Source organism: Sarcophilus harrisii, chromosome 4 (assembly GCF_902635505.1).
Source record: "Sarcophilus harrisii chromosome 4, mSarHar1.11, whole genome shotgun sequence".
Classification (NCBI taxonomy): Eukaryota; Metazoa; Chordata; class Mammalia; order Dasyuromorphia; family Dasyuridae; genus Sarcophilus; species Sarcophilus harrisii.
The window spans coordinates 21,654,096-21,668,878 of record NC_045429.1 but is presented as its reverse complement, the minus strand read 5'-3'; the positions used below and the strand labels follow the sequence as shown (position 1 = coordinate 21,668,878).

Below are 14,783 nucleotides of genomic sequence, written 5' to 3'. Positions count from 1 at the left end.
TATTATTAGAAGGAAGAGGAAAAACCCTATACTTGGCCCAAATGCAGGAGAGGGAGCAGAATCCTGAAGACACCTTGTAGATGTTAAGAGAAGATCATTAGGGGCAAAGGGCACAAGATCTCCACCTCCCTGAGTGCTCCATTATGTTCCACCCTGGAGATAAGTGGGAGTCATTAGAGTTTGCCGAGAGGTGGGGATGACAGGGTCTCCAGAAACACCTCCACAGCCACCGAGGGCGTCCCTACATTGGTCCCAAAGGTCCCTCCCAGCTTCTGGACTATAGCTCCTGGAGGCAAGGGCCTGTCTCTTGCCGCGTATGGCCAGCAGTGCCTGCACGTGGCAGGCGCTCAGTCAGAACTGCCCGGCAGACTGGTCAGGCTCACCCTTAGGACAGAAGGACTGGGCACGCCCTGGAGGCAGGCAGACCTGTGGCAGCAACTGCAGTGACCCAGGCCTTAAACGAGGGGGGCCTACATCAGGATAGGGCTGGGTCACAAGGGAGAAGGGTTTGGTAGTAGCTTAGACATGGGTGGGGGGGCGAGGGGGCAGGGGAAGAAGTGAATCTGGCACTTGGGAGTGTGGGGGTCTGGGAGGAGGGTGGTGCCCCTGATCATCATGGGGAAGCCTGGAAGGCAAGACAAGGAGTTCAGTCGGAGCAAGCTGAGTAGGAGAGGCCCACAGGACAGCCAGAGAAGACCGTGGTCAGCCGGAGCCACAAGAAGGAAAAAGACCCCTGCTCCTCAAGGACACCTACTGGGCCTGAACAGGGCCTGGAACCTGGGCTTGCTATAAGACACTCTGAGAATACTCCCAAACACAGCCCACCCCCAGCCTGTCTCTCAGTGCTGCTTTTCTGCGTCTCCTACATCCTGGGACTTTAGGAGTATGAAAGGAGACAAGAAAAATGAAAACCAGACAAGGGGTAGGTTTCCCATTTGGTGTGGGGACGCAGCGGCAGACCGAGTCCCCTGCAAGCCTCCCCGATCCTCGTTACCTCTGGTTGACGCCTCTCATGATACTCGTGGGAGACCAGAGCGGCAGCTGAGCAGTAAGAATGACCCCGAGGAGAAACTGATTTGGCTTCTGCACTTCTGGGTGAGCAGACGTGTCCGTCTGGCTGAGAGTATACAGCTGGTCACAGGCCACATGACGGATCTGAAATAACAGCATCATCAGTGGTGCGGGGCACGATGAGAATGACCGCAACCATTTCACAGAGCACTTCACAAATATTCCCCAACTTGATCCTCATAACAACCCTGGGAGAGAGCTTATTACCGGGACCAGATTTTAATTTAGAGCTTCCTGACTCCAAGTGCCAGAAGCTTATCAAAGAATGATTTACTCTTAACTATTCACATAAATCTACATGCAAATGGGGGCTGAAGCTGTGACTTAGTGTACCCAGAATCAGGAGGACCCGAGTTCAAATCCAGCCTGAGACACTTCCTAGCTGCGTGACCCTGGACAGTCACTTCCCCCTGTGTGTCTCAGTTTCCCATCTGTAAAACAAGCCGCAGAAGAAAATGGCAAACATCTTCAGTGTCTCTGCCAAGAAAACCCCAAGTGGGGTCATGAAGAGTTGGATGTGATTTAAATGACTCAACAACAAGTGTCAATAAGAAAACTCACCCTCTCCCAGGCCCTTGGTTTCCTCATCTCTAAGACGAGGGGAGAGGACCAGAGGCTCCTGAAGTTCCCTCCTGCTCCGATTCTAGAACCCCATGATAGTGATTCTACATTTTTAAGACTTGATCAAGTTACCATGGCAAGATTCCTCTTCTAGGAAGCCCTTCCAAATGGTCACAATCAAAGCAAAATATGGCTCCGCGGACATAAGGACCGTTCCCTCCAAACCCTGAAGGTTGGAAACTGGGGGGCCGGGGCAGTAGGGATGGGTGGGGGGGGGGGGCAGACCTCCTGCCTCCCTCGCTCTCCTCTTACTGCTCACACAGAGCATCTCTCCCTTACAGGACTGAGCCACCTCCCTTCCTCCCTCCGTTTCCAACCAGTGAGCACTGTCCATTATCCTCCACGCACACCCACACAGACTCACACTCACACACACACACAGACTCACACACTCACACACAGATACACACTCTCATACACTCACTCACACAGACACACTCACTCACACACAGACTCACACTCAGACACACACTCACACACACACTCACAGACATACACTCTCTCACACACAGATTCACAGACACATACTCACACACACACAGACACACTCACACACAGACTCACATACACTCTCTCACACACAGATTCACAGACATACTCACACACACACAGACACACACAGACACTCACAGACACACTCACACACACAGACTCACACAGACACATACAGACACACACACACACGGACACACTCACACACAAAGACACACTCTCTCACACACACACAGACACACTCACACACTAGAACTTAGACGTGAGGCACAGAAGATCAGTGTCATGCTCAGGGTAAAATAACAATGACAATAACACGAACAGCAGCACAACAGCACAGTGCCTACTATATGCACTGCACTAAGTGCTTTACAATCATTCTCTCCCATGACACTTGCAACAGCCCAGGAGACAGGTGTTTGTTCATTGCTGTTATTCTTCCCATTTCACAGCTGAGGAAACCGAGGCAGTCCGAGGTTCCAGGGCCATCCTGATAGGATGTGCCTGAGGCTGCACTTGAACTCGGGTCTCCCTGAAGCCTGACAAGGTGCCCCCTGGCTACTGAGCATCATTTTGATCTTTGCCTCACCAGCACCCCCTAACGTTTGGAGGACTTTCTAAGCCGTGGAATGTTCTGGGTGGTTCTGGGCTGATCTGGATTACTGGCGTTGACTTGTTTTAGCTAATGAGCAGGGACCTACCAGGAGACAGCGAATTCCAACAATCTAGGGAACAATCCTGGGTGAAATGGAGCTTTATGTAATTTCTTTGTAATAAGACTCACAACTTCTGATTGGAATCAGCATAATTCAATATAAAATGCCAGAAATTTCCTGTTAAGTTGTGAAGATGAACTAGCAGCTCAGGCAAGAGAAGCCACCCAAATCCCCAGCCGCCCATGTGTCTTTGATGTTTTCCGGGGGCCCCAGATGATGGGGGCTGAGCACGAGCGGCTGCCGCTTTAACGAGTGACCGACTGGGGCTGCAGGACGCCCGAGAGCCCGCGGCTCCCAGAGTGCACCGGGCCTGTACATGGAGGGTGCTACACCAGAGAGATCCCACAACGAAACACGATTAATGCACTGAAACATCTGGAAGATCCTCACCTCGGCACTCGGAGATCCGAGCAGAATGTCAATGATGAAATCGGCCACACACGGCAAGTTATAGAAGGACGCTGGGAACAGAATCAGAATTAGGCAGCGCAAAGGCAGAAAGGCACCCATCCTGGGCCCGCGACCAGGCCCCCTGGGACACGGCGTTTAGTAAAACTTGGCTGGTGCCTTCCACCTGGACCGGACAGGCTCTGTCCTCTCCCACCCTGTTCCTGTGCAGAGCCTGCACCCACGTTCCCCTTCTGTCCAAGGGACACTTCCGGATGCCTTCTCCTTCCTTAAACCAACCAACATTTCTGGCGAGGCTCCTGCTACAATCGAGCGAGTGCACGCTGAGCCTCGGCTCCTCCCAAGTCGGCTGTGCCGGCCAGGGCTTACCCACCCACAGCGGATCCTCTTTCCTTGTCTCTGCCCGGCCCTTGACCTGAGTAAGGATCGGCAGCCCAAGAAATTGAGCCGAGGACCTGAGCCCAAATCAGTCTTTGGAGTTGGCCCCACGGCGGCCCCCAGGCAGTCCCTTACCCAGCTGCTGACTGCGGAGCTGAAGGCAGGTGACCAGCAGCGAGAGGGCCTCGCCGGCGATGAGCGCATCTTTGGTGGACACGGACTGCTGCCGCACGCAGATCCCCGCGTGCAGGGCGACCGGCTCGCCTTCGCTCCCAGAGCTGCAGTTGCTTCCTGAGCCAGGCAGACAAAGCCCGAGGTCAGAATGGCCGCTGCCGAGGGCACGCCCCACCGCAGCCCCCCGAGTCTCCAGGCTTTGTACTGTGACTGTTTTGGTCACGAAGGGTCATTTTACGACCCCAAAACCAACCCCCTTGGTTTCCTTGAAGGGGGAAACCAAATGAAGCTGGTAAACAGCTACTTAGAACATTAATTTCCAAAGAGCCTTTCTAAGGAAAGCCAGATGGCCCCACCCAGAAGAGAACCCTCTGCCACAGGGGCCCGGGGGCTTTGCTATGCTCGGGCTTTGCGTGGTGGCGGCGCTGACCTGACAGAAGGACTTCCAACCTCCCTGCGGGGTGAGGGCGTCTTCCTTGAAATCAATACCTGAGCTGCTGAGTCTGTTTCGAATCCCAATAGGAAACAAAGTGTTGCTTTCTTTTATCGGCTGGCTGCTCCCAACAAGGTCAAGACGTCCTGCAGCCGCTGCCCAGGACAGCCTCATGAAACAAGCCACAGTAGAAGTGAAATCATTTACATCCATTGTCTAAAGGAGTACGGAGAAAAGAGTTAGTAGGGGAGGAGGAAGGAGAAGGCGCTCCCTACGTCTGCTTGGGGGTGGAAGGGGTGTCAGGCTCACAGCCCAGCGGAGCACAGCAGGAGCCCGGCGGAGCACAGCAGGAGCCCGGCCGAGACCGCCTCTGCCTCAGGGAGCTCCCAAGCAAAGGGTGAGGGTGGAATCCAGGCCAGGGGCCCTGCACCCCCCCCCAATGGGGCTCTGGGGGCTTCTCTCAGCCCAGGCTTGTGGGTCAGCCCCGCTCCTTGGGTGGCCATGTTCCCTAGAGCAAGGCAGCTCATCTCCCAGCGCCCCAGACTGGGCATGTCTAGCATGGAATGAGCACGGGGAATCCCATCTCCCCGCTGTGCCGAGGCTCTCGGGAGGTAACAGACACATAGCACAATGCCTGATGACTCGCTCCTAGTAAACCAGTTCTGAGCCTAATCGATGCCGCACACATCGTTCTTACGCCAACAAGCCTAGAGTAGCTTTGGCAACAAAAGGCAAATGGATAAGGCTGAAGGTGAGGTGGGGATAATCAGCAGGACTGGCCTCAAAACAGCCCGGAGACAGGCATTATGCAGAGTCTTGCCCACAAATTCCTGGGTAGTGTGGCGAGAAAGGGGCTGGGAAGTGGTCTCTAATGGAAAAATAGCTGCAAATAATATTGTGTATCCTGGAACACACTTCCCTGACCTCAGCTGCTTCACTTGTAAAATCAGGGACAAAATCCCCGCTGTGCCTGGCTGCCGGTGTGGTCATGAGCCAGGTAAGAAAATGCCTAACAGAACCTGCCCACCTCAAAGGGCTGGAGGAATGGCCTGGGCACGATGGCGGACACGCTTACTTGTATGGCGACTCTGGCAGCAGGGATGATTTCCTCCACCCGGATGGAGGACCTGTCAGAGACCGAGAGCTGTCTGTAGGAGGCCTTCTCTGGAGTCCCGCACAGGGACATCTGCCGGCTGGACTGACGGCTTATGTTGCGGAAGGGACGGGAAGCGAGCGCCTCAATGCCATCTTTGGTGAGATCTTCATCCAAGAACGTGGGCATGGTCTGCCCGACAAGTAAGAATCTTCCAAGAAAGGCAGGAAAACCAAGGATTACTGGGGGATGGCTTACAAAGGAGCCATGAATATTTAGAGTAAGTCTTCGAAAATGAAGTTAACGGGGTGTGTGAGCTGGGAGCAAGGGAGCATGGATGTGGCAGAAGGTGGTCACCCATGGCCAGTGCACTAACACGCTCAGCTGACATACCTTGCAAGCTGCAGACAGATGGAATAAACTCCCTGCCTTGTTTCATAGTCCACTTCCGAAGGTATAGAGTCTCTCTGCATGACATTGACCACCAAGCTTTTATTTGAAAAAGAGAGAAAATCACTAGATTTCTATCCACATTTTAGGGTAATTCTTCTAAGTGCCTGAGTAGTTTTTGAGAAACTCTCCAGAATTCCCCACCTATAACCATCCTCTTGACCCCACTAATTTGTGCAGGCAGCCCGCAGATCTACGCCCCCATCATCATGCTTTGCTATCGGGTTGCTCTGTAAATACTCTGAATTATTATTTCAACAAATTCCTAGGATTGGGGGGGAGGGAGGGAGGGACAGTGGACTAACAGAATGCTAAGTACTTCAGTTTGCTGAAGACCTGCTTAATATATTTAATAATCTATTTAATTAACATACTCCATCCTCCCCCCCCCCCCCCCCCCCCCCCCCCACGCATTGGGCCCTATGAACGTGGGCTACTACCAGGGCTGGACCCCTCTAGATACATGTAACGACTAAGCAGTTATACCCTATCTATAGTGTGACTCCCGTCTCCCCACCGGCCCAGGATTGCTCTAGGGAGCAAGCTCCACCATTCCTATTGGCCCCTTGGAGTTTAGCCAGAAGAAGCCAGAAGCAGGGGGACTCCCTGCCCAGAGAACGCCCCTCCTTCCAATGACTCTGTCAGAAGAAACTGTTGGTCAGCCATTCCTGCTGGTTTCCTAGGGTTTGGCAGACAACTGCTACAAAGTGGTGGCTGGTGGTCCATTCTGTGCACCTCTCTCCTTCTCCTAGCTGGGGTCTGCAGACCTTGGGACAGGTTACCCCCCGGCCCAGCCCCAGCTTACTCCCAGGGAGAGCAGCTGCTCAGCCACTCAGCTGACAATTTTCATTCAAAGCCAACTGGTCACATCTGCCTCTGTTGCTGGGGGTGGGTGGGGGATGTTCTGGTGATTCTGGGTTTGAGGCTCAGTCACAGGGACCACACAGGTTCTCCCAAACTGCAGACCCAGCAATGGGTCATGTCTAGGACCAGCTTGCTGGCCATGAGGTGATGTGACTTTTTTCTAGGGGTTCATGGAACCAAGAAATCGTGAACTGGCCCATTCTCCACAGGGAGGAGATGTGTCCCAAAGGCCCCAGGTTCACCCAGAACCCTAACTTAGCTGTGCCCAAACCCACCTCAAGCCGCCTGCCCTGAGGAAGTTCTCGCAGAAGGATTTTGCACAGTTCCTGGCCATTTCATCATCAGCTGTTGGCATGAGTTTGGAGCTCAGGACCTAGGATGGGCACAGCGTATTAGTCTTTCCAGCGATCTCACAGAAACAGCATTTCTACATGAAGATTAAGGAGCCCTCCATTCAGACCTGCTGGGGATGGAATGCAGCCCAGGGAAAGTAACCCCAGGGGCCCCGAACTCCCCAAGTCACCCGCTCTCTAGGATGGGGACAGAGAGAACATGGGCCTGGACCGGAGGGAGACCAATCCAACAGCCTGATGCCCCCAATGGCACCTTCTTCTGGTCTGGAGGAAAAGAGGCGGCTACCTCACAGACAAAACAAAGTGAGAGCGACAACGCTGTGCGGCATTTAGGCAGTCAACAAACACTGATTTAGGCTCCCACTGAGTGCTGGGCAGGGGACCCAGAGAAGAAAAGGACAGCCCTTGTCTTCTATCAGCAAAAAAGCCCCAGAAACGTCGCTGCCTGCTGAGAGTAGGCCTGACTCTCAGACGTCGCGGGTGCCTGGTCACAAACTGAGGAGACACGCTCCTAATGAGGGATGCTGGGGGAGTGAACACCTGCTGAGCCACCAGCAGGAAATGGGCACCGGTAACGGCTCTAGCAGAAGGTGGACGAGGAAACAGGAAAGCCGCAGTCTCTGTTTGGTGCCATAGATAGAACCCCAGTGCTTGTGCCCAAGCTTGTCCCTGATGCTGCCAGGAACGAGTGTCCTCCCTGGCACTTTTCTCCAAGGGTGGATGGAGGGGTCAGCCATGCTGTGGTGACCTTGGATTCTCAGAGGCCCAATTAAATGAACCTAAATTTAAAAAACCGTGAATGATTTTTTTTTTTTAATGCTTTTTCTGAGTTGTCTTGTTTTGTGAAAAATCAGTGATGAAGAACCTCTTCAGTCCCTCCACATCTGGTGCCATTCCCTAGGGAACAAGGTGCTAGCACTGACACTGACATCGGGGAGACCACAGGCATGTGTGTAAATAAACCCAGCATCAAATACAGAGAAAGTAAAAAAGGAAGTGTCCGGGAAGGATGAAGGCGGCTGAGCTGCATCTCAAAGGGGAGGCAGAAGAGAAAGGTTTCTTTGAGTTGCCACCCACTATGCAGCTGTCTTGGTACTTGAGTGTAAGCTCCATGAAGGCAGGGACTGTCTTTCTTTTTTGTATCCACACCCCAAGGCCTGGTAAATGTTTATTGACTGACTGACCAGTGCAGAGGCAGAGAGACGGAACGTCCTGTTTGAAGAACAGGGGAGGGGATTAGGGCCTTTGGACTGCAAGGTGCAGGGGGGAGCGATGTCTACGAGGCTCTAGATGACAAGTTTTTGTACACACCATAAAATCCATCAGGGGAACCCTAGAAACGTGACGAGCACAGAAAAGGATTCTGCCGGAGAGATCACCTCACTGAAGGATCCACTCTGGGGAGAAACCTTCTCAACAATGCTTAGGAAGGCAAAGACCTCATGCTGAAAGCAGCTCTGAGCATCCAGGAGCAGCCTGTGCCACAGGGTGGCAAGGGTGGCAGAGCTGGCCCACATACCCATTTCTGTCAACATCGCCAAGTGGAAAAGGCTTTAATTTAAAGGTTGAGCAAGAGAATTTATTTGCGTCTAAAAGCAATAGGAAGCCATCCTAGAACTGACAGTGTGAGGGAGTCCTGGGGTCAGATCTGCTTTTAACGATGACCACTCCAGCAGCCAAAGAGGGATGTGAGCAGGGACAATCAGGGAAGTGAGAGGTGATGGATAAGGGCCCTGAGAGTGGAGAGAAGGAACCAGAGGTGAGAGATGCAAGAAATGATGGGCTCTGTGGGGTGAGGGAGATAGGAAGAATCTAGGATAATTCACAATTTACCAACCTTGGAAACTAGAAGGATGCTAAGTTTGGCAAAGGGACAGCACAGAGATAAAGATGAGTATGAGTTTAGACAGGAAGACTTAAAGACCTCTCGGAAACATCCAGTATGAAACATCCAACGGGCAATGTTTGTGCAAGCCTGGAGTGTCAGCAAGACACACAGGTTGCTCAGTTACATAATTGGGACAGAGAAGATCCTTAAGCTCCAGAACTGGAGGAAGTGACCAAAAAGGCCCAGGGGCAGAGGAGCAGCTTCTTACCCCAAATGTCTCAGCAGAAAATCTCACCTATTTGACTCCCTCTTTACATCCTCTTCAGATGTCGCTTTCCTTCATGCCCATCCCCAAAAAAGAGGGGCCCCCTGTGCTTGCCGAGGCATAAGTGACCCTCATCCATCACCCCCCATCTAATAGCTACTAATCCACTACTTAAAAGCTACTTGGAAAAAACCCTCACTCCATCGATCCATCCCACTGGGCCTGGAGGAAGCCGTCTATAATGGGTGCTCCCACCTCTTCTCTTTTTAAACTCTACAATCGGGTCTGGGACTGCCTCATTCCACCAGAACTCATCTCTCCGAAGTTTCGCGGGATTTTTTTGCCGTGATCTTTTCTCCATCCTCCTTGACCTCTCTGCACCTCACTCTCAGGACACTATTCTTGGTTCTCCACCTTCCTCTCTGACGGCTCAGTCTCCGCCTTCTTCAGATCGTGCTCTCTGAACAAAGGTATCCCTCTTCTGCCTCTGTAATATTTTTCTAAGTTATCTCATCTCACAGATTCAATCATCATCAGTAAGCTAACTGATTCTATGTATCCAGCTCACAGATGACCTTCAGACTCACAATTTCAACAGATGTGAAGACAGACAAATTCTACTGGAGGTCTCATAGACATCTCAAACCCAGCCTGCCCATGTTTCATTATCTGGCCCCCACTGATGAGAGGCTCTTCAAATCTGCGGCTATAAGCCGTCCACCTCACCCGCAGCTCCTCCGACTCCTCTTCTGCTGCCAGCCTTGGGGCAGACCCTCGTCACCTCCCTCCTCCAGCTGCCAGAGGGGCCTCCTGCGGCCTGCATTTAGGGGCCAGAATTTCACCCCGGCTATTCGACCAGCCCCAGTGGCCCCTCTCAGCTCTGGGATCAGAGACTGCTGCCAGCTCCTGAAGCCTTTCCTAACCTGGACCCATCAGCCCTCGCATAGCACGCAGCTTGTCAGGGACACTGGCCTCTGCATGTTCCGGACACACAGCTCTTCCCTCCAAATTTCAAGCCCTTTCTCTGGCTGTTGTTCACTTGGAATTTTCTCCCTCTCATCAGCTCCATCTCCTAGAAAAGGAGCTGGGTGGAGCAGTGGATAGAGGGCCCAGCCTGGAGGCAGGAAACTTGAGTTCAAATCCTGCTTGTGTGTAACCCTGGGTGGATAACTTAACTCTGGCCTGCTTTAGCTTCTTTATAAAAGAGGGTGCAGGGCTGTTCTGAGGATCCTGAAATAGGCTCTCGGTGCACTCACTGGGCTACCCACCCCCACTCCCTTGCTGACTGCTCCCTAGGAGCCCGTGGGGCAGAAGCGCTGCCTGGGTGGGTTTCTCAGCCAGCCCATGGTCCGGCCCATGTTCTGTCTGTAAAGCTGGTCTATAAAACCCCTGAATGAGAGTTTCCATTGATCTTTCCATTTTAGCCATCTGGGACTTTTACCTCTCCTCCTGGCCTGGCGTTTTCCGAGGACCCAAGTCACTGGAGCAAGAAACAAAGTGGTCACGGTGGGGCTAGGGGGCCCGGAGGGTGAAGGAAGCTCTCCCCTGGGAATCTTCCAAGTTAACACCCAGCTACTGCAGACTGGCCCTCGTTGGGCTCAGCCTCTTGGCAGTCAGGACTGTTTACCAGTATCGAGCCCACCTTGTTCCTTCTTGATCATAATAACAGCATGAAGAACTGTGCATTTTCAAAATCCCAGTAAACTGTCTCTTTCTCCTCTGTTGTTGAATAACCTCATCCACAAAGGAATGGGGTCCATCTAGCACAAGCTGCTCTGGACAAGGCAGGACAGCTCCCTTTGCCTTCTCCTCTTCCCACTCCCTGAGGGTGCCTTTTGTGAGCTCTAGAGTGCGGGAAGTGGCTCTAGCTCTCCTTTCAGAGGGTGGGATTCAGCACTCCAGGCTATTCTTCTGTGCAAAATCTTTCCCGAGATTATCTCATTTGTTACCAGGCTTTGTGTCAGACATTTCAAACAGCTTGTGCTCCTTTTCATGAGGACACACTTAAAAGTAGCAATGAAAACAACTAAAGTAATTAAATGCTCAAATTAATCAGCTTCTAAAGCGGAAGAACACAAAAATCACAATTTATAGGAGGATTTCCAAACTGCAAAGCTATTTTATATAAGCAACAACATTCCTAGATATATTCAACCAAGTCACTCAACAGTCCCTTGGGAGCAGTGAATTAAATAGCAGGGGGGAAGTCACAAGGAATGGAGGTTCCCCTCTTACTCTAAAGTCTCTAGAGTCACTTTACGGACAAGTCATTCCAATGGTGGGAACCTGGATTCCAATGAGCTAACTCCTATCTCAGGCTACTGTAGTCAGGAGAAAAGAGATACTTCTTACCTCTAGGTTGTACAGTACTCTGAAAGTTGACATTCCGGGGGCAAAAGATCGAAAAAGACTTTCCAAAATGGAGCTGGCACTGGGCTGATGCTGTTGCTTTGAAGACAAGGACGGAGATTTTGAAGACTGAGAACTTGTTTCAGACAGCAGTGTTTTCTGAGGAAAAATTATAGTTACAAACAGAAAAAATAGAGTTTCATTACACTTTTTTAAACATAAGGAACATAAGTCAGTTATTTTTAAGGCCAATAAAATCTGTAAGGCAGAAGACAATCTGGAAGAAAGTCTTAGCTCTATTCCAATGTGTCCTACTAAAGACTGTGAATGCTTGACAGTATTCAAACATTCCTATCCCTTTTGCTGGAAATGCTCATATCTGATCGTGACAGGAACTCATTGTAATGCTTCATATTTAAAACTCGGGCCTACCTGTATTCTGTGACAAGTAATAATATATAAGACAAAGCATAAATCATCCTACGTGAAATTTGAGTTGAATAAAATAGATTTCACACTTCAACAAACTAAGGGAGAAAAAAAGAGATGAAATGGCTATTGATGCTCCATGGGAAGATACTTAGCAAATTTCCATATCCTATAAGTTACTTGAGATGAAGACTTCATGCACACAAATACAGTAAGAGTTCTAAGATATAACTTAAAAGAAAGTTAGTGTCTGAAACTAACAACTATAAATTAGAAATTGACTTTTTAATGGTATCAATTATTCTGTATGAGTACAAATCAAGATTAAGCCAAATATATAGCATTCCTGATGGCACAAAGAAGTATATTTAATATATTAAACTGTAAGTAAATATTAAAGTCTGAGGAACAATTGGGTTGAAAATCCCTTTGTGGTCACAAAAGATACTCATGTTGAAAGTGAAATTCTTTTCTAGAAAATGTCATGGGAAAACAACTCTCATAACTCTTTAAGGTAAGGGTAATTTATGAAGGAAAAAAAAAACAGTTACTCTTACATGAGCTAAGTATGACCCCCTCCATAATAATTCTATTAGAAGTAGTTTAATAGTTCCTTGACAATTATAAAATATTCTAAAGCAGCTCAATTAGAGATCTTCTGCTAACTTCCCAAAACATACCTTTCGTCCTAAAGAGTCGAGCTGATCAAGGGCTTCCTGAATAGCTGGGTCAGTAGGTATCAACAATAGCAGCTTTCGCACTCGTAGTGTTATCCTGCAAAGTTACAAATAAAAGTCTGTTATGTTGGCTACAGTTTAATGCTCCAAGTAATTTACACAGTTGAGAATGTTAAGTAAATTATATGCGGTAGCAAGGAAATGGAGATTGAGTGGCTGCCTCAATTGGGGAATGGCCGAGTAAATTACGGTAACTGAAATGTAATGGGATATTATTGCTCTATAAGAAATGATAAGCAGGATGATTTCAGAAAAGCCTGGAAAAATTTATATGAACTGATGTCGAGTAAAGTGAGCATAACCAAGAGAACCCAGTAACAATAAGATTAAGTGATCAACTGTGATCGATTTGGCTCTTCTAACCAATACAGTGACCCAAGACAGCTTCAACAGATTTGGGATAGAAAATGCCATCTGCTTCCAAAGAGAGAACTGGGGAGACTAAATACAGATTGAAGCATATAATTTTCACCTTTTTTCTGCTTTGATTTTTCTTTCTTGTGATTTTTTTCCCTTTTGTTCCGATTTTTCTTTCACATCATGACTAGTATGGAAATTTGCTTAAAATGATTGCACATGCATTATTTATATTAGATTGCTTGCTGTCTTGGGAAGTGGGGAGGTGAAGGGAAGAGGGAGAAAAAATTTGGAATTCATAAACCTTAGAAAAATGAATGTTAAAACTATTCTTAAAAATGTAATGGGAAAAATAAGAGATTATTGAGAGAAAAATAGAGATCCTGTGCCCAGAATCACTACCAGTAAATGTGTAAGATAGTCTTTAGCCATGTCTGAGCTCCAAGCTGATACTCTAAAAAAATAAACAATGGAACATCACCCAAAAATCAAGGGAGAGGGAACAGTGCACATCAGAGGCACTGAACCAGATTAAAATGTGACTGTGAAATGTTTATTAAAAATTAAAATATGAGACATGTCAATTTGTGGTTTTCCAGGTCAACATGCAGTCTGTCGAGATGCATTTCTACTTGGGTTTGATCCACCACCACTAGTAGACATCCTATTACCATGAAAAAACATAAGGAGAAGCTGAGTGCGTGTTGTGAACAGCAAATCAAGCAGGCATATGTGGTGAAGATGAGGGATAGAGACATGGCCAATTGCAATGTTGTCTGGCCCTTGGCAGAGGAAAAAGCTGATCAGGATTAAAAGGGACATGGGAACTGGAGAGAGACCGACCTCCAACTTTCCTGACCCCAAAGAGCAGCCAGAGTCCTTCATTTTATGCCTGGTTCCCGAGTTTCCGAACCCTGACCCTTTTATGAAAATGTGTATTTACCTGGGCTCCTCCAGGTTGGCGAGCTGGTAAAGCATGTCAAATACGTTGCATACAAGTGCCATGACAACACCTGGGAGGGACTTCTCCTGAGGAGAAAGCAAAAGACATAACCATAGATATTGAATAAAAGATTTCTCTTTTCCTCCAAACAAAAAACACCAACTTTGACAAATTCAACACTCCTGAGCCTTAAAGAAAACAGAAGAGGAGAACCCCCAACACCGGTACACCCATCCTGAGCACAGGTGATCCACTCTGAGCGCCGGCAGCCCCCCCGGAGTGGGTCCCAGATGGCAGATTCAGAGATGGCCTTGGCTGTTCTGGAGCCTCGGTCAAGTGTCCCCCACCGTCCCTTACAGTGTCAGACATCTGGGTAGCACTGCCTCCATTTCAGAGATGAGGCTCAGCCAAAAACCAGCGCGCATCACCCAGTGGACAGACCACCACACTTCCCCCACTCCCAGGTCATCCAGTGGGTAGCACTGGGGGGTGGGGAGCCAAGGCTGAGCTGCCTTAGGGACCAGGGCAGGACCAAACAACTGATAAAGTGTCCCCTTCTCCTCCACAGCATCAATAAAGAATGAAAGAAGAGTCAAAGTATAGGAAAGCAGGCAGCTGCAGGGGTACCAAGCACAAGGGTGACCCTGGACAGCTGATCTTCCAGAGACTGTCACCCCAATCCTGTGGAGTGATAACAGCAGCTAGGACGAGACCAAGAACTCCAGAGGGGGGTCTGTTCAATCGGCCGGGATGCTGAGGAACTTTGGGCTTCAACTTGCCTGAGACACAACTGCCCGCTGGGGCAGTGTGTTTGATCAAGGG

The 14,783-nt window shown here is 49.6% G+C and overlaps 1 protein-coding gene and 1 long non-coding RNA gene across 2 annotated transcripts in view; one reads left to right on the top strand and one right to left on the bottom strand.

Moving 5' to 3' along the window:
• USP24 (ubiquitin specific peptidase 24) overlaps positions 1-14,783 on the bottom strand; it is a 154,683-nt gene that overhangs the window by 49,173 nt on the left and 90,727 nt on the right. Inside the window, 10 exon segments of the mRNA XM_031969046.1 lie at positions 995-1,155; positions 3,291-3,361; positions 3,822-3,977; positions 4,350-4,509; positions 5,369-5,597; positions 5,780-5,875; positions 6,976-7,073; positions 11,499-11,654; positions 12,605-12,698; positions 13,962-14,047. Coding sequence (XP_031824906.1) covers positions 995-1,155; positions 3,291-3,361; positions 3,822-3,977; positions 4,350-4,509; positions 5,369-5,597; positions 5,780-5,875; positions 6,976-7,073; positions 11,499-11,654; positions 12,605-12,698; positions 13,962-14,047 — 1,307 coding nt within the window.
• Positions 1,762-14,101, top strand: LOC116423747. The gene is made up of 2 exons (XR_004234268.1): positions 1,762-1,864; positions 13,618-14,101. It is a non-coding gene; the product is annotated as an uncharacterized LOC116423747 (long non-coding RNA).